This window comes from Cyprinus carpio, chromosome A15 (assembly GCF_018340385.1).
Source record: "Cyprinus carpio isolate SPL01 chromosome A15, ASM1834038v1, whole genome shotgun sequence".
In the NCBI taxonomy this organism is placed as follows: domain Eukaryota; kingdom Metazoa; phylum Chordata; class Actinopteri; order Cypriniformes; family Cyprinidae; genus Cyprinus; species Cyprinus carpio.
In genome coordinates this window covers 15,448,975-15,468,551 of record NC_056586.1, presented here as the reverse complement: position 1 = coordinate 15,468,551, position 19,577 = coordinate 15,448,975, and the positions used below count along the sequence as shown (strand labels likewise).

The 19,577-nt window shown below is 38.1% G+C and overlaps 2 protein-coding genes across 5 annotated transcripts in view; both read left to right on the top strand.

Moving 5' to 3' along the window:
• The window catches only part of usp32 (ubiquitin specific peptidase 32), a 50,568-nt gene extending 36,656 nt beyond the window's left edge, over window positions 1–13,912 (top strand). For 3 of the 4 annotated variants that reach the window (XM_042771176.1, XM_042771178.1, XM_042771175.1), the window contains exons 17-34: window positions 402–556; window positions 1,119–1,200; window positions 1,343–1,417; window positions 1,797–1,935; window positions 2,193–2,298; window positions 2,388–2,561; window positions 2,696–2,870; window positions 2,958–3,109; window positions 3,195–3,306; window positions 3,776–3,972; window positions 4,053–4,237; window positions 6,949–7,035; window positions 7,123–7,243; window positions 8,857–9,048; window positions 9,196–9,448; window positions 9,535–9,956; window positions 10,046–10,138; window positions 11,362–13,912. In XM_042771176.1, the coding sequence (XP_042627110.1) occupies window positions 402–556; window positions 1,119–1,200; window positions 1,343–1,417; window positions 1,797–1,935; window positions 2,193–2,298; window positions 2,388–2,561; window positions 2,696–2,870; window positions 2,958–3,109; window positions 3,195–3,306; window positions 3,776–3,972; window positions 4,053–4,237; window positions 6,949–7,035; window positions 7,123–7,243; window positions 8,857–9,048; window positions 9,196–9,448; window positions 9,535–9,956; window positions 10,046–10,138; window positions 11,362–11,535 (2,894 nt within the window). In that variant the 3' untranslated portion in view covers window positions 11,536–13,912. The remainder of the gene's footprint in view (window positions 1–401; window positions 557–1,118; window positions 1,201–1,342; window positions 1,418–1,796; window positions 1,936–2,192; window positions 2,299–2,387; window positions 2,562–2,695; window positions 2,871–2,957; window positions 3,110–3,194; window positions 3,307–3,775; window positions 3,973–4,052; window positions 4,238–6,948; window positions 7,036–7,122; window positions 7,244–8,856; window positions 9,049–9,195; window positions 9,449–9,534; window positions 9,957–10,045; window positions 10,139–11,361) is intronic. The other variant, XR_006161753.1, reaches the window with a different exon arrangement.
• Window positions 13,913–14,046: 134 nt separating this feature from the next.
• On the top strand, window positions 14,047–19,246 carry LOC109103261 (fibroblast growth factor receptor 2-like). The gene is made up of 11 exons (XM_042771698.1): window positions 14,047–14,702; window positions 14,974–15,061; window positions 15,310–15,508; window positions 15,655–15,793; window positions 15,917–16,015; window positions 17,876–18,036; window positions 18,152–18,289; window positions 18,363–18,474; window positions 18,559–18,658; window positions 19,055–19,112; window positions 19,196–19,246. Exons 1-11 carry the CDS (start codon window positions 14,666–14,668, stop codon window positions 19,244–19,246), a joined length of 1,182 nt encoding a protein of 393 aa, XP_042627632.1. The 5' UTR covers window positions 14,047–14,665.
• Window positions 19,247–19,577: the final 331 nt, after the last annotated feature.

Genomic DNA, 19,577 nt, shown 5'->3' with positions numbered 1-19,577 from the left:
TCCCTTTGAAAATGACCTTTGCCCTTTCTTGCTGCTACCTTACAACTAATCCTCAGTCTGTCGATCAGGTGTTGGGGCTGTGTGTGTGTGGGGGGGGGGGGGGGGGGGGCGTTATATTGATCTGTGTGCTCCTTGAGACTGGTTGATTTAATAGCATGTTAGGATATATGGATTGGCTGAAACTTTACATTTCCCATTATTGCATTAAAATGAAATCATAAAAGTTTTACTTGACTAACTTAGCACAGTAGGTTAAATTAAGTTTACATTCTCAGTGACTTAAAGTTAGTTTTTGAATATATTACAACACAGCAGGGTGGAAAATCTCTAAAGGGTTGTATTTCAATATTTAATTGCATGTGACAAAGAGAATGCTAAAGGCTGCTTCATTCCCAACTCAGGAAACGTTCCTTCTCCGAACGCCCCTCTGAAGCGAGTGCTGGCATACACAGGCTGTTTCAGCAGGATGGGCACCATTAAAGACATTCATGAGTACCTGTCCCAGAGGTTACGCATCAAAGAAGAGGACATGCGCCTCTGGCTCTACAACAGTGAGGTGGGGACTTCCTTAACTCATACTGAAGAACATCAAACTCTGATCAAAGACATTCATATGCAAATCTAACCTCATTATAAAGCATTGAACTGGGAGGAAAAGTTCACATATTTTAATTTTTGGATGGAGCATCTCAATTGATTGATTTAGATTTGACCAAAATCTGTGCAGGATGAGTCATCGATAATTTGGGTCTATTTTTCTGGACTGTAATTTTAAAATGTGCATGTGATAAAAGATAATTTTGTCAATAATTAAGGGTAACTTGTACATTACCATTCTAAAGTTTTGAGTCAGTAAGATTTTTTTGATGTTTTTAAAAGAAGTCTTTTCTCACCATGGCTGCATTTATCGCATAATACAATATAAAATACAATAATACTGTGAAATGTTTTAATCTTAAGTAACTGTCCTCTATTTTAATATATTTTCAAAAGTTATTTATTCCTAATAGACCTAAAACTACAAGCCACAAAACTCAAATTTTTAATTGAGGTCTTAAATAATTCATGATACATGCATTATATTGTATACTAATGTTGGCTAATTGTCTTTTTATCAGAATTACCTCACTCTCCTGGATGATGAAGATCACACTTTAGAAAGTTTGAAAATTCTAGACGAACAGCACTTAGTCATTGAGGGTATGTCTGTGACATTTATCTGTCTTAATTAAAATTTGATCTCATTTCACATTTGCTGAGCTGTGTGGATTAAATTGCAAAGCATGCTTGGCTGTACTGATAGAAAAGGAAAAAATATTAATATGTCTTTCCCTCTCTGCAGTTCGAAACAAAGATATGAGCTGGCCAGAGGAAATGTCTTTCATTGCAAACAGCAGCAAAATCGACAGACACAAAGGTAATGTCAGAGGTCTTGAAAAGTGTTGGAAAAATCTATGCAGATTGGAGCCTGGCCAAGCCATCTACAAATGTCAAAATGTTTATCTGAGTATGACGTTGCCTAGATGGCACTACAGTGCAATTCTTTAGGCCGGTTTTTTGTATCAAAGCACATATCAAGAAGATTATTAAACACAGATGCAATTACATAAAGCAATCAAGGCAGACATCAGCTGTGACATTTAAAGACTCCCAATGTTGCCATCGAACTCTATGAAATACTCAGTAATTGGACTTTCTTGGAGATAGTACTCAAGTTGTTGTATCAGTGTAGTCTAAATTGAATCAAACCTTTAGTCTATTATAATTGTGTATAAATTTTGCTATTTCTCTTACAGTTCCTACTGAGAAAGGTGCCACAGGTTTGAGTAACCTGGGAAACACATGCTTCATGAACTCCAGTATTCAGTGTGTAAGCAATACCAAGTCCCTCACGGAGTATTTTATCTCAGGGCGACACCTTTATGAGCTTAACAGGTATGGAGACTTGCTCAGTGCCTTTTTTTTAAAACTCAAACACTTGTAACTACTAAGTTAATTTGTAGTCACATTTGCCATTGCTTATTAAAAATTTGTGGGTGAAATCCAGTCATTTCAACTGGGATCCGCACAGTCGAGAGTTTTGTGCAGGGCTAAGAAGTTGCTTACATTTGAGCTGGTCACGATATGTTGATCAGCAGAAAACTTCTTGGTTTGAAAGTGGTTTCTGTGATATCTGTGTCTTGCCTTGACAGAACCAATCCAATAGGAATGCGTGGTCACATGGCCAAATGCTATGGTGATTTGGTACAGGAACTCTGGAGCGGCACCCAGAAGAACGTTGCACCTTTGAAACTCAGAGTGAGTTTTTAACATCTTTATAATCATGAGCATCAAACCCAAATGTTTCCATAAAAATTCTTATGCCATTTTTTTTAAAAAATTTGTAGTGGACGATAGCAAAGTATGCACCGAGATTCAATGGCTTCCAGCAGCAAGACTCCCAGGAGCTTTTGGCCTTCCTGTTGGATGGGCTTCACGAAGACTTGAATCGTGTGCATGAGAAGCCGTACGTGGAGCTCAAGGACAGCGATGGACGGCCAGATCATGAAGTGGCCACAGAGGTCAGTGTCAAACTACTGTTTTTCAGTACACATCATCTAAGCACTCCTAAATTAACCTAAATGGGCACACTGATGATACTCTAATGTGAAGTTGTTTCTTCAACCTGAGGACATTTACGTGTTTCTCGTTGCAGGCCTGGGAAAACCATTTGCGGAGAAATCGTTCTATCGTGGTCGACCTCTTCCATGGGCAGCTCAGGTCCCAGGTGAAGTGCAAGACCTGTGGCCATATCAGTGCCCGCTTCGATCCCTTTAACTTCCTGTCGCTGCCGCTTCCCATGGACAGCTCCATGCACTTAGAAATCACAGGTGAGGCCAAGCAGGGAGAAAACATAAACACTTTAAAATCCATCAGTAGATACGCCAGTCCTACATAAAAGCTTTTTTGACTTGCAGTTATCAAACTTGACGGCACCACTCCAGTGCGGTACGGGCTTCGTCTCAACATGGATGAGAAGTACATGGGCCTGAAGAAACAGCTGAGTGAGCTGTGCAGCCTGAAACCTGAGCAGATTCTACTGGCTGAGGTTCACACGTCCAACATCAAGGTCAGTTCAACTCGCCACATCAGACACTGTTGTTGATGCAATCCATGTGGCCTGGCTTTTAAACAAATGCTTGTCTTTGGTCTAGAACTTTCCTCAAGACAACCAGAAGGTGCGACACTCTGTGAATGGCTTTCTCTGTGCATTTGAGATCCCTGTGCCTGGCTCGCCCACCTCAGTCACCTCTCCAATGATAACAGGTAACAAAGATTGATTGCATCTATATTTTTTCCTTAAAGGAATAGTTCACCCAAAAATGAAAATTTGCTGAAAATGTACTCACCCACAGGCAGTCCAACATGTAGATGAGTTTGTAAAATTTTGCATTACATCACTAGTTCACCATTGGATCCTCTGCAGTGAATGGGAGCTGTCAAAAAGAGAGTCCAAACAGCTGATGAAAACATCACAGTAATCCAGAAGTAATTCACACGACTCCAGTCCATCAATTGTCTTCTGAAGTTAAAAGCTGCACCCATTCACTGCTGAGGACCCATTGGTGATGTAAAGTGATGTAATGCTGAATCTGTTCCGACGAAGAAACAAACTCATCTACATCTTAGATGGCCTGAGGTTGAGTAAGTTATATGCTAATTTTCATTTTTGGTTCAACTATTTCTTTAAAAGAGAAGTTTTGTTTTGTCATTGACCCATAAACGTCTCCTTTAGAAAAACCACCCATGGCCAATGGGACAGCAGGAAACAATAACATTGGAAAGGCTGGCCTGATTCCTAATGGCATGCCCAGCACAGTGGTCCCCTGCACCCCAGAGAAGCCTCTCGCCAATGGTATTCCTAATGGCTATGCCGTGCCTGTGCAAGACAGCCCCTTTATTGGCTACATTATTGCCATGCACAGAAAGATGGTGAGGATTTACTGATATATTCACTGTTAGACTTCACATGATGGTCATAAGCATCCTAAGTGCAAGGTCTGTCCCCTCAGATGCGGACAGAGCTGTACTTCCTGTCCTCTCAGAAGAACAGGCCCAGTCTGTTTGGTATGCCACTGATTGTGCCATGCACAGTTCACACGAGTAAGAGGGACCTGTATGATGCCGTGTGGATCCAAGTTTCCAGACTTGCTAGCCCTCTGCCCCCACAGGAAGCCAGCAACCATGCTCAAGACTGGTCAGTGGCATCTGCAGATCAAGGATTATTTTGATGATTAGTTTGGATTTTTTTTTTTTTTTTTTTTTTTTTTTTTTTGCCAAAACAGGTTTGAATTACAGTACCATTCAAAAATTTAAGGTCAGCAAGATTTTAAAAATATTTTTGAAAGGAGTCTTTTGTGATCAAAAATACAGTAAAAGTAAAAAAAAAATCAACTAGAATTGCCTGTGACAGACTGTTACAGTGTATTTTGTACCTGGTAGTGAGCTGTTACTCTGTGTTAAATCCTGTAGGAGATTATTAACAGTCATTAACAGTCAGACATGGAATGTCGCCGTATACGTAAAGCAATTGAAAGAACGGAAAAGAGGACTAAGTATCTCCAAAGACAACTGGCAGTGCTACATTTGCTACAATTGCCTGCACTTCAGCGTCCATCCATCTATCGCTGTTCTCCATATTTGTGAAATAAGCTGACACAATGTTTATAGTATGTTTTTTAAGCAGTTTTTTATATTGTGGGGTGTGGGCTTTTTTTTTTTTGTATGTTTTTGGAATATATGTGTATTTTTGTGTCGGGTGTTGTAAGTTTTGCTGGTTAGACCCTGCTCCAGAGTAGGAGCTAATTTGGTTCTCGAAATGGCAGTCCGGTGCTAAAATCGCACACAGTTCCAGCGGTGCGAAAATGCTGAAAAGTGGGTAGTTCCACAATTAGTTCTGGTACTATGAATAGGTTCCCGCCGTGCCAAAGGCCCTTATGTGAGCGGAGTGGAGCGTCAACTATTTCCCCTCCTTGCTCAGAGCATTAATAATCACTCTGCTCCAGGTTCACCATTTCCCGCTCCCGCTCCACTCCTCGCAGAAACACCGCTCTGCAGCTGAAGTATTTCAATATGTTTGAAATATCACAGTTCTGTTCATAACGAATATTAAAAAATAAAATAAATAAAATAACAGCAAAGTTTCAAAGTGGCTTATTGGGTCAATAGTGTTCAAACTTTTTTCCTACCACATGACAACTAATAACATGGTTGTCAGCTGAAAATATTCAGTATCTAGAAGGAACAAACAAATTCCTTGAGAGCTATAACTTCCCGTTCATGTCCATTGCCGTCATCATAGCTTCACATTCTTTCTGATTTGAGTGATCCTTCTCTATCAAGCTAGCTAAATATTTTTAACATTCCTGCTAAATATGCAGTTATATTACGGGGTGTTGTCATGAATTTTACTCGTGATGGAGCGGTGGTGGAGCGCTCTTGCAGCGAGTGAAAACCACGCTCCGACTTTTAAAAAATCTGCTCCTCGCTGCGCTCCACTCCGCTCACATACTCTGATTGTGTGTAAATGTTGCTGTCATGACAGATCTATTTCAGAACCACCCGCTATCAAAATAATCTGGCTGCTATATATATATATGCATGTGCATTTGTATGTATTGAAGAATGTTTGATTGTTTAAAGCCTTATTTTATTTTTATTCATATACTAAAACTGTTTTTTTGTGCGTTGCCTCAGGGCAGCATTGTGCAGTTAGACCACTTTTGTTCAGGCTATATCATGCTACAGTGTAGAGATGTGCTCAGATACATAATCAGGAAAATGATGCATTCATGTCCTCCTGGGCAGTTTTTACAAGCTCAGAAACTCAAAGAATGTGAATTATTATTATTATTATTATTCTGCCACAGAGAATGATGGGAAATGTAATTTTGTCACTCAAGCATATCAGCTCATAAATTCTATAATTAAGTAGGGTTTTCTGGCTAAATGTATCGATCTTCTTTATTAGCCGTACACATAATGGGGATGGGCAACTTCAGTCCTGAAGGGCCACTGTCCTAGAGATTTTAGGTCCAGCTCTAATCAAACAAACCTGCCTGTAGCTTTCTAGTGATCTCGAACACACTGATTAGCTTGGTGTGTTTGATGAGGGGTTGAAGTAAACATTTCTTTTTATTATTATTATTATTATTATTGTTGTTGTTGAAATAGTTTTGCTGTGTAATATTTTTGCGGAAAGCATTATACCTTTTACAGGATTCTTTGATGAATGGAAAGTTCAATAGAAAGTAAAATATAGAAATAGAGTTGTTACAAAATATAATTTGATCAATGTAATGTGTCCATGCTGAATATAAGTATTAATTTATTTAAAACAATCAAAAAAATCTTACTGACCCCAAACTTTTGAAAGGTTCAAATATTATGGAAAATATTATGATAATGAGATGTGCTAAAAGTTGTAGTTTGAGCAGTTAGCATTTTAATGCACTCACTTCCGAATCCCATTTCCCCTCACAATTATTTCCTGTCTCCTCTCTATTGTCTCTGTCAGTAGAAAGTAGTAAATAGCCCTTTAAAACATCAGGTGACAAATAAATGTCTGAGACCACTAGTGAAATTGCTTCTATTTAGCATTTTTGTAATGTAATACAAATCATTACAAATTATAATATTATAATAATTGAAAATGTAAGTTTTCCTAGCTCGTTTCAAAAAGTCAGCGGTGACCTAGGATATAGTCCAGAATCTTAAATATTTCTTATTCATTTTACATCACAACTTTTCTTCTGTCCAAAATGTTTAAGTAAACTTGTTAAAATGTATTAAAACTGTTTATTTCTAAGTTACAACTTTTAAAAAAAATCCCAGATTTTCAGTGTGGTCTCTCAACATGTGTACAGTAGAGGTCCTTGGTTAGTTATGTGACATCATACTCTCTTCCAGTGATGACAGTTTGGGCTACCAGTACCCCTTCACTCTACGGGTGGTGCAGAAAGATGGTCATTCCTGTGCTTGGTGTCCCTGGTACAGGTAAGGCATTTAAGTTCAGCAGGTATCACCTCTCACACCGCAGCTTGGGTTGTGGTGACTGACAAGGGTTGTCGGTGACTTTGCCAGGTTCTGCAGAGGCTGCACAGTGGACTGTAATGAAGACAGAGCATCATTGGGGAATGCCTACATTGCTGTAGATTGGGACCCCACCGCCCTGCACCTTCGTTACCAGACCTCTCAGGAAAGGGTGAGTGCTATTAGGATGCTGTAAGTGTGCTAGAAGTATTTCAGTCAGTTCAAGTTTTGTCCCTGTGTGAAGGGTGAAGTCTTTAGGTTACTGGATTCAGTCTGACGATGCACTGCAGGACTTGAAATATCCCTTAAGCCCAGGACACACCGAGCTGGTGGTTGGCCGTCGGCCAATGTCGGGTGGTTTTTGAGTGTCGGTTGGCTTTAGTTTTTTTCAGTGTGTTCCGCACATTTGGCTCTAGTCAGACACTGTCAGCTGTTTTTCGGTCGATTCTGCATGTCAAATCGGCAGCGGAGCTTGTTGGTGAGAAAGAGAACTTTGATTGGCTGTTCAGCTCAGCGAATGGGCACACAAGAAAAAAGGAACTGACAGAAGCAAACCAATGATGGAGAAAAGACGGAATGCACAGAATTTTGATGTTATTCTATCTGTTTCTTTCTTTATCCACAAGACGATGACCAATGGCTGACATTGCCAGTGCCATTTGCAGCTCAGTAGACATGATTGAAAAAAAGCTACACGAATCCATTAATAATGAGCGTGGCTGGTGTAAACAATGGTAAAAGCGCTGCTTGCTTTGTATATCCACAGTTCTATCACTTCTGGTTTCCCTGTTTGAATGGCAATTACAGACTGCTGCCCCCTGCTGGTATGGAAGAGTTAAGTTCTTTTGCACAAGGGCAGAGCGTACATGCTTGTTTGGCCATCGGCTGTAGTCTGTCCAGTGTGTTCTAGTGCAACTTTTTTTCCCCCGATGCGAGACGATACGAGGCAATGCCACAGTCGGCTTTACTCAGTGCTAGTTTTTGGCATCGGTTTAGTGAGTCCCTACCCTTAAACCTAACGATTCACTTCCATCTCACATCACAGCTGAGAAATCCATTAAAAGCATGTTGTATGATTAATTGTTTTCTGGGTCTACTTCCTATTTTACCTTAAGCGAAAGTCCCTGATAAGCCTTGAACTCCTAATTATGATCTGTCATTACTATTTGCAAAAGACACTTTCTGAAGGCAAAAGCTCCTATAAAGTAATAGTAAATAGGCTGTTTAAAACAGTGTTTCCCTACCTTTTTTTAGTCACGGGCCTCGCGGCACCCTTTGGAAATTTTAACAAATTTGTGGCACCCTACAAAATTAATTTTGTCATAATACTTGAATTTTTAACTTCAATATGATACCTTAGAAACATAAATATATATATATTATACAAAAGATGCTTTTTTGAACATTTTAGCAATTTAAAAATCTTAAAAAAGGATTTTTTACACTACACCCCTGCTCTCGAAAGACGGCACCCCGGTTGGGAAACACTGGTTTAAAATTTCAAGAAGATAGAATGAAATCCATGGTTTTTGCACGTGTTTTTATGATACATTTCAGAATAGAACTGTCAGTTTTATAACTTACAAAAAGTCTGTAAATACAAATGTTTAATTATACCTTCAAAAGAAATACCTTTAAATATAATTACAAATTAATTCCTGGTTGCATAATTATTCAAATCTTTTAAATAATCTATAGTCCAGACCTCTTAGTGTTCCTGAGTAGTTAAAGTTTCATTCTGTTAATGTGTGTAGGGTAATTAATTGCTAATATTTCTGTGGGCAGATAGTGGAAGAGCATCCCAGCGTTGAGCAGAGTCGGCGCGCTCAGGCAGAGCCCATCAGTCTGGATAGCTGTCTGAAAGCCTTCACCAGTGAAGAAGAGCTGGGAGAGGATGAGCTCTATTACTGCTCGAAGTGTAAGACCCACCGCCTGGCCACCAAGAAACTGGACCTCTGGAGGCTGCCTCCTGTACTGGTCAGAAACACAAATGATTTCCACTTCCTCTTTTTCTGTAGGAATAAAAATACTGCATGTCTCTTAAACTTTAATTATTATGCATCATTGCAAGTTGCCCTTTGTAATATATCGGTGACACTTTTTTTTTTTTGTATTCTTTTACAGATTGTTCATTTGAAACGCTTCCAGTTTGTCAATGGTCGCTGGATTAAGTCTCAGAAGATTGTGAAGTTTCCACGTGAGAGCTTTGACCCCTGTGCGTTCCTGGCCCCACGAGAGGTGGGTCAAAGCATGGGCAGCCTGCAGAGCCTGCAGAGCGAATCCCTGGTAGAGGAGCTCCAGATGCTGGAGAGAGGAGACTCTTCTGTGTCCTCCATCTCCACTACTACAGTGGCCAGTCCTCCCACTTCTGGAAGAGGTCTGTTTCTCTCTCTCTTTTCTCTTTTTGCAGACATTTTGAATCATGAGACATGAGATTCTTTAATCATTGCATTGTTGTTTCAGGCACCCCGTGCTCCATCAGGAGGGTGGGCAGCCCACTGAGCAAAAACAGCAGCCCTGGCAGCAGCCCCAGAAATACAGGGCGGAAACAGGGGCGCCTGCGTCTTCCCCAGCTGGGCAGTCGACATCGACTCTGCAACAGCAAAGAAAACCTGGATGCCTGTAGCAGCAGCAAGGAGAGCGAGGCCGAGTTGGAGCAGGGCGCAGTGATGGATGGGGAGAATCAGATGCCATCTGATGCAAATGCACAAGACATCTGGTCACTGGACGCCTCAAGCAATGACTGTGATGTCATCATGGTGAATGGATTGGGACAAGAGAGCAGTCAGAGTAACGGACACTCGGACGTCAGTGCAGACCTGTACACCCCTCACCAAAGAAATGACATCTGCCTGGAGCCCCTGTACAATTTATATGCAATCTCAGTAAGTGATTCTTGTCTACATGTTTTGTTGTGTAATGATTGCTTTTGTAAACAGCTTCTCTGACACTGTGATTATTGTTTTTCTTTTAGTGCCATTCAGGAATAATGGGAGGGGGGCACTATGTGACCTATGCCAAAAACCCCAATGAAAAATGGTACTGTTACAACGACAGCAGCTGCAAGGTAAGATCTCAACTCTCTTTATTCTCATTTAATCTCATTTGTTTCCATTATTTAGCATTCTTATTGCACAGAGATAAAATATATATCTACAAAAATAGAAAATGCTTCAACGAAGTAGAGATATTAAAACTATCAGTACTTCACTGTTAAGTTGATACTAAAATTAAAGGCACAATACGTACGATTTTTTTATTAAAATTTTCAAAAACCACTAGAGCAGTGTTATATATTTTGCTGACTTGTGTACTTATCCCAGATGTGACATGGGATAAGTACACAAGTCTAGTGACATGGACCGTGTCATTGTGTCGCCTGCCGATGACGTCATACACCCTTGATTTCCGGTTTTGTTTTGTAGAAAACATGGAAACACCAAAGACGCTTTGATATGTTGGGCGTTTTAATAGAACGATGACGACCACACAGAGTAGCATTATAACAGAACTTGCAAATGTAGTATCTAGTATGATAAAACAGCGCTGCTTTACCCCACATACTCACGACCGGAAGGAGCGGAAGCAGTCGACTGTGGCACAATAAAAGCTCCGCTGCTTTCGAGCCGTACGTGTCATGCTTGTTCAGCTGCCTCGTTTCGCTTCGACCACTTTCAGCCTCACCCTGATTCATTCTACTATGTTAATAAATCAATAAATTTGTTTTGAATGCGTGCCCTCTAGTGGCGAAAAATTACATATTGTGCCTTTAACAAATTGAGCTCTGCAACCTTTCTGCAGTATCTGTCGCAGTAATAACCCACTGAAGTTGGAAAGCTCAACATTAAATTGAATTTAATTGAAACAAATGTTATTGTAATGTTATATAAAATATTAAATTAGAATAGTTTGTTTAATATAAGTACTGTGGCATCAGCATTGGAATTTATATTACTGAAATTTTCCTTGCATTGGTATTGAATATTGAAAAAAAGGTATTATGGTATTTATTGTAAGTATAATGGTATCCACATTGGATTCATATTTCTGAAATTTCCTTTGCACTTGAGTTGACTACTGAAACTACTGAAAAATTACATTTAATTAAATTAGTGTTGAATATTGAAAAATAAAAATAATAAAATAAGTGTAAGTACTGTGGTGTTAACAATGAAATTTATATTCCTGAAATTTCCCTTGCATTGGTGTTGACTACTGGAAGTCTGGTTTCGTGACAACACGAGTAGTATTGCGCAACACCTAAAACACACTGTTTCTTATCCTCTTCAGGAAGTTCACTCGGACGAGATTGACACAGATTCTGCCTACATCCTGTTCTATGAGCAACAGGAAGTGGACTACTCACAGTTTCTGCCAAAAACAGAGGGCAAAAAGATGGCAGACACCACTAGCATGGACGAAGACTTTGAATCTGACTACAAGAAGTACTGTGTGCTGCAGTGATGCCATGCTCTTCCACAGCAAAGACACTGGGGCTGTTAGTTTGCCAGTGCAATGAGAAGTGAAACAGCTACGTCGCTGTCATCATTTGTGAAAGCACAATATATCAGTTAGCCGACAGGCACAAGACCGCTGCTGACTGCGCTTTCAGAATAGAGGTACCTGACACTTCAGATACACGAGGGAGAGGGTGAATGAGTGAATTAAATTAAATTAAATTCAAATTTGTATAGCGCTTTTCACGATACAAATCGTTGCAAAGCAACTTTACAGAAAATTACGTTTCTACAATATTTAGTAGTAGCTTATCACAGAGAGGTTATGAATCACAGAGAACTGTAGCGATCATGTGATTGTTGCAACGCAAACAAATAACTGTTAGCCAATCCCTTGATATCACCATTCCCAGACAGACAAAACTGCTCTTTCACATGCCAGCCCACACAGGTGAATCCAAAAATCACGTAACAAGAGCTTATGCTTCTATATTGCTTATATTCAGAATGCTAATTGACAGAACAGGATTAGGAAATCAACAATGAAGATGGCATTGGTATAAATTATAGAGGTTTCTCGAAAGCTTCAGTTGACTTAGTTTTGTCATAGTTGATTTTTTTTTCTTCAGTAAGTTCCATACACTACCTCACATCTTTTGCAGTTGGCCAACTGATCATAGAAAATCAGAGTGACAGTATTATATCACCCGAGGGCAGATAAAATGACTTCTACTTTATATAACAAATTCACTTTCCAAAAAAAAGTTGCTTTTTTTTATTTAAAAAAAAAAAAAAGTTTCTACTAATTAATAAAATATCCTCCCAATCCTCCGCTGCCAAATTATGCACATACTATTTTTGTTGATTTTAGTTTTAAATCTTATTTAAGACGGTTATTTTCAGGCTTCGTTTCTCTTTAGAAGAGTTAATATATTACTCTCCTTATTTTCTCTTTTTAATTTTTTTATACATTTATTTTTATCACTTTTTTTTTTTTTTTAATGCAATTGTTCACTTTGCCTAAACGCATTCGCTTGCAGCTTTAGTCTCAGCTGTCTGATCAAACCACAAATGCTCAGCTTTTTACACGTTTTCCTGTAACCACTGTATTTTTTTTGCTTCACAAAATACTGTTGACCACAGAGACTAAAAATGGCAAGCAGATACATATCTTAACAATGTGTTCTTACCAGAGAGACTCTGCATGTCAAAGCCAAAGTGCATGTTGACCACAGAGACTAAAAACGGCAACCAGATACATATCTAAACAATGTTTTCTTACCAGAGAGACTCTGTATGTCCAAGCCAAAGTGTTCAACTGGTCATGTACATAGTTTACGGGAAGCATTGCACACTGTTAGATGAGAGCATAAGAGGTTTGTTATGTGAACAGTATTAGCACAGAGAAATATTTCACAACCTTTGCTTTTAGAAAACAGCATTCTTCTCTCTAAACTGTTGACCTAAACTTAAACTGTTCTGAATGTCTGTGTCGGAGGGTGTTCCAGGTTATTAGTAGCATTTCTTAAGTGACTCTTTATAAGAGAGCCCATCTTAATTACCACTGTGAAAAGATGAATGAAATATTGAACGGCTCTTATTTTTCAGCAACTCATCAACCGAATGAGCTCCTCCTGTGAGAGTGCGTTAAACCCTTGGAAAACAGCGGGAATCATTCACAAACATCCATTTTGCTGCTGTACTTTTCCGATTTCCATGTCATAGATATTCAAACGAAATATTTGCCATCAAAGAAAGGTTTATCCCTGTTGAATAATGAAATGTTTGTGAAATAAACACAGCTGTATTACTGTAAGGCGATTATTAATCATCATAGAGTAATGCAAATATGACATATGAACTGTAAACATTTTTTAGGTATTTTAATGTTAAAATAAAAATAGATATCCAATATCCAAAATCAAAATATAATTTCACTATTCTCCAATTAAAATTGGCCTTTTGCGCAAGTACAGTAACAAATGTGTCTGAAACCACAAACACACAAACGTTTTAAACATTCACAGATTTTCTTTTTTTTTTTTTCTTTTTTTTTTTATACAGGGATAATTTATTAAAATGGAAAATGATCTCTTTTCAAGTAGTGCAATCAACTACTGATGTGTGTCTTTGTCCATGTTGTTAGTCCTAATTTTGTTAAATTAATTTTGATGAACTGCTAGAGATGTATTAATTTAATGAACTTTATTTTGTAAAAAAATTGACATTGCACTGACAAATGTACATAAATGTTTTGTAAATACGCCAATGAAAATGATGTATTTGAAAATGAACTGTACAAATATACTTGTAGTTGTATATGGAGTGATACTGTTGATCTGTAACAGTTATTCAAGAAACAAATTAAATGCAGCCAAATGCAAGTTCTTCTCGTCTGTGTTTATTTGCTAGCAAATGATGCGAGGTGTTTCCTTCAGCAGCAAAGAGGAAACCACACGCCCTCCCTCTGTAAGGCTCTATAGAGTCCACTGCCATCAGTCAGACCTACTTCCTTGAATTCAAGCCACATTTGACATTTAAACTAGCCTTTTGTATGACCCTTCCACTTGCCTGACATAATATTTTCCTGCAAGACTATTTCCCTTGAATGAAATATACAAATTAAGCTACTGAGAATCGCCTCAAGACCTTTTTGCACTTTGTGGGTTGAACAATTCCACTTTAGAAATCTGGAGACTAGCATGCTGTAGTCAGGATGTGTGTCAACCTGCGTGCTGTGCTACTTTTAGAATTCTGCTCTAAACCACATGCACTGAAAAATTGTGGCTTATTGTTCTGAAGAGCACCTTAGCCTCAGTGGTCTTCATGCATGCTCGCACAGTATTGTCTCATCCAGAAGAAGGTTAGACAATGGGGTGCATTGCATAATGAGTTCAACCCTTGGGACCTGCTATTTTAATTGTCTTTTCTACAAGGTGACAAAACATCTTTAACCCGTTTGCTTTTCAGGTCTTGCATTTGAACATATAAGGTCGCCTGGTTGACAATCAAGGTATTTTCAAAATATTTAATTTCATTTAAAATGAATAACATTTTTCTTGCGTCTTTCTCTTTTCAGTTCCAATGAAACATCTCGCTCAGATTTTTAAAAAACATGTAATGCTTTTGGTGTTGTTATGGCAAATAACAGTTTACATCATTTTAACCATAACAGTAAGTTGTTGTCTTTTTTTCCCATGGTTACTATATATATATATATATATATATATATATATGTGTGTGTGTGTGTATACATTTTTCTGCTTTTATCGAATGAGGTGACAAATACAGGCTGGTAAGTTTTTTTATGTTAAATTAAACTGAATAAATTATACAAACTTACAGTATTTCTTGGGTGTATATTGCATGTGCCTATATGAAAACAGACTGTAGTTTATTTAACTTTGATGGCCATCACATAAAACTTATTTTTCTCCTTTTACAGAACTTGATTTCGGACACATATTTCTAATCTGCATCTTTGCTGTTACCATGTTCTTCATGATTGTTCTTGGATGCTTTTGCCTAAAAAAGTATATAACATTATTTATTATTATTATAAATAATTATACATTATTTATTATTATTATTATTATTATTATTAATTTAAAAGAAACTTTTAAAGTTTTAATCTAATAATATTTCTTAATATTAATTTAAAATATTAAAGTTTATATATATATATATATATATATATATATAAATATTGCAGTAATATTTATAATAACAAAAAACAAAGTACCAGATTTCAAAAATACTCTGTTTCTGTTTCACTCCTCAGGTATCGGTCAATGAAGAAGAGCATACGGGAGCTGAGGCAAAGGAGATCTGTGATCCCCCAGGTACCTTCCCAAGAATCTCCCCCTCCATCTCCTAATGTCCTGAAAATTTCTGAACTGCCGGGTCGTGCTACAGAGAACCCTTTACAGAGACAGCAAACTAAATCAAGCTACAGATTTCCCTGGAAGCCTCCGCTACAGGTTTACTACATCTTTATTTTTTATTTTAAACATTTTACTAAAAAAATTTGTTTTATAAATGTATATAAAATGCATCACAAGTATGAAATGTGATTGACTAACTTGTGTAGTGCTCCAACAATGTAACATGAAGAAATGATCTTTAGGTTCCTCGGTTCACAAAAGCAGACCTGAGCCTTATTCAGCTCATAAAGGCGGGTAGAGAAGGAGTCTTCTACAAAGCAAGGATAATAAGGGGCACATGTAGAGGCCATTCACTGGTCACTTGCAAAATTGGAAAAGAAGGTACAAAATGACATGCATTCTGTTACTTAAATGCATTTTGAAAACAAGCTGTTGTTTGTACCAAAATGTGTGAATATCTCCATAATGATCCAGCAGTTGTTCAGATCTGCTGTTGTTTTGCAGGTATCACCCCAAAGCAGATGGAAAATGAGGTGTCTATAATGAGAAAGCTGGCGTATCATAAAAATGTGATGCAGCTGCTGGACTGGAATACAGCGGAACGTAAGACATGCTGCTGCACTTCAGTATTATATGACTCTAATAAACCTTAAATGGATCCTTGCAGCTAGACAGTACAATATAGACTAGATCTTGCCTGTGCAAAACTCACTGACATAGTCTTAAGGGCCGTACACACCGGGACGAATATCGGCGCGCGTTATTCGCCAGCGTTTTTCAACGCGTTTTTTGTGTTCACACCCAAGCGATTTTCGCTGACGATGAGCCGAGTGAACATGCAAATTCATTCCCGGACATTAGATGGCGCTTAATGTAAAACAGAAATACTAGAAATACTAGTTCTCTTTTATCAAGATTTTTGTAATCGCTGTCGCGTTTGTCATATAGTTCTTTGTGTTCCGACACCAACGAGACCAGCAACTCTACATTCATCTTGCCTTGCATCTTCTTCGTCTTATTTCTTCCCGGCAGTGTAGACGCTACTTGGCGTATATCTTCTTCGCCGTTACGTATGTGTGCTCAGCAAGACAGTTTTGTGTTTGAGCGCCCCCAAGTTGTGTTTTACTGTAACTTCAGAAGCTCCAGACACGTGTGCAAAAGCGCCATTCTCATTGGTCGTATAGTTTTTAACGCGGTGCGTCAAACCAAAAAAACGAACCCGAGGCGTTTTTTTAAAAAATGACGCTTTTACGCGTGGCGTTTTTCGCGTCGGTGTGCACACTCACATTGGCGCCCTTTGTTTAGTCACGAGGCGTTAAACGTCGGCGAATATCGCGCGCGAAATTCGTCCCGGTGTGAACAGGCCTTTAGAGTGTTGTGATGCATGCCAGGGCATTGCTGAGATCTTCTCAATGGTTTAAGCGTGTTGCTTTCTGGTTGCTAGGGTGTTTAGGTTGGTTGCTAGGTCATTGCCTACTGGTCCATGTCAAAAGAGCTCACCCCCGTGACATACGACATAGGAATTCTTAACTTGTTGTCGCGATTTACTAAAACGAGGGAACGAATTCTTAATTTGTGGTCGCGATTTACTAAAACGAGGGAACGAATTCTTAATTTGTGGTCGCGATTTACTAAAACGAGGGAACGAATTCCTAATTTGTGGTCGCGATTTACTAAAACGAGGGAACTAATTCTTAATTTGTGGTCGCGATTTACTAAAACGAGGGAACGAATTCTTAATTTGTGGTCGCGATTTACTAAAACGAGGGAACGAATTCTTAATTTGTGGTCGCGATTTACTAAAACGAGGGGAAGGAATTCTTAATTTGTGGTCGCGATTTACTAAAACGAGGGAACGAATTCTTAATTTGTGGTCGCGATTTACTAAAACGAGGGAAGGAATTCTTAATTTGTGGTCGCGATTTACTAAAACGAGGGAACGAATTCTTAATTTGTGGTCGCGATTTACTAAAACGAGGGAAGGAATTCTACTAACACTTTCTTGATTTGTTATAACGATTTAAGGAATTCTTAATTTGTGGTCACGATTTACTAAAACGAGGGAAGGAATTCTTAATTTGTGGTCGTGATTTACTAAAACGAAGGAACGAATTCTTAATTTGTGGTCACGATTTACTAAAATATGGCAACAAATTCTTAATTTGATTAAAAAGATTGCTATAATGGGAATGAGTCCTTAACTTGTAACCAGGAATTACTAAAACGAGAACAAATTCTTAATTCATGGTTACAACTTAACTAAAACAAGGGAACAATACAAGGGGGGAAATATACATTAATGAATCCATTTGTACTTGAAAGTTGCAGTGTAACAAGCATTCCCTCTCCACTTCTACAATTATTATTATTTATCATTCATCCAAAAAAAAAAATTGTCAAACTTGTACTGAAATAATGTAGTTGTTTCCATCATTTGACCAAAACAGTGTCTTGTTTCCTCAGAGCCGTATATGCTGCTTATGGAGTTCATGAGCTACGGAACCCTGCGCAGTTTCGTTCAGAAACACAAAGATGAACTGATTGCCGACCCTGAACTGCAGAGCCAGTTCACCATCGCGTCCTACCACATCGCCCTGGCCATGGAGCACTTACGCTCCAAAATGGTATCACCATCTGCCACAAACATGAAACAACTGTTCTGTTAAGCAAACACAGAGTCATATTTACACTATAAACATAAATGGAAAGAATGATTTCGGACGGTTTCTTATTGTTCAGGTGGTGCACAGTGACCTTGCTTTAAGGAACATTCTGGTGAGCCGATTCCCATGGGAGGTGAAGGTAGCAGAGTTCGGCCTGGCCAGAGACTTGACCCGTATGAGGAGCAGACACAGCAGCAGGAAAAAACAACACAAGGTGAACTAATCGCACCCGTCCGTCCCCACATCCTCATTGCTTATTGCTCAATGATATGAATGTGATCTCATAGGAGCGTGTGCCGCTGCGCTGGTATCCTCCAGAATACTTCAGGAGCAACTACTACAGCTTTAAAGGAGATGTCTGGGCATTTGGCATTGTGCTGTGGGAAATGCAGACATTCGGTGAGAAATGTCTGAGATATTTGATTAATTTTGTTAAATATTTTTGAAGAATAAATAACAAATACTGAATTTAATATTTCACAGGCACCTTGCCGTATCCAGATCTGAACACATCTGAGCAAGTGGTGTATAGCGTCTGTGCTGGTTATAAGAACACTGTCCCCAATACCTGCCGTCCAGAAATGTGAGTGACAGAAGTCGTCAGAAAAACAAAAACAAAAAACATATCTATATTAAAAAAATAAAATAAATTTTTTTAAAAAAAAAAAAAAAAAAAAATTCTTATTTTGGAGAGATATATATATATATTTTTTTTTTCACTTTTTTTTCCTGACTTCTACATATATAGTATAATACAAATTGTTATTTTTAATATATTTACACACACATATATATATATATATATATATATATATTATATTTTGGGGGGGCATTACAATAACTTGCTGATATAAGTGTTATGTCCTGGGGGCACTGCAATATTTTGCTGACATATTATAAATTATTTTTGGGGGCATTGCAATAACTTGCTGACAATATTTTGAATGGTGCTCTTTTGTATTTGTTTTTTAAAATGTAGAGAACAGGTCATGCAAGACATTGTTAATATCCTGGAGAGTATCGTGGAGAGTGATGGGGTGAGTCATATTCGTCCTTGATCTACTCTTTGAGCGTTAACTGTGTCCTATAGATAAGTGATAAAACATTAATTATGTTGCAGGATTATGTGAACGTTGACAACCAAAGGATCATGAATGCAGAAGAGAATTAAAGAAAATATAACTTCTATCTTTTTAATTCTATGAGAATTTTGTAGCAATTATTTTATCATTGTTCTCATGTAACTCCTAATTGTGTGCAGGCATACTTTTGGAACAATGTTTTTAAGGATTTATATTCTATACATGCTGCATTTGTTAGCAGGAAGACAGAACTCTAAAGACCAAATGACAGTATTCTTGACAAGTTTTCAATGATTGTTTTCAAAATAAAAATCTTAAAAAAGTAAGTGTTCGATGTGATAAACATGCTATGATTAACACCAAATAATTTAACAATAAAATCAGTTTTCATAATTGTTATAAAAGCAAGAATTATTTGTA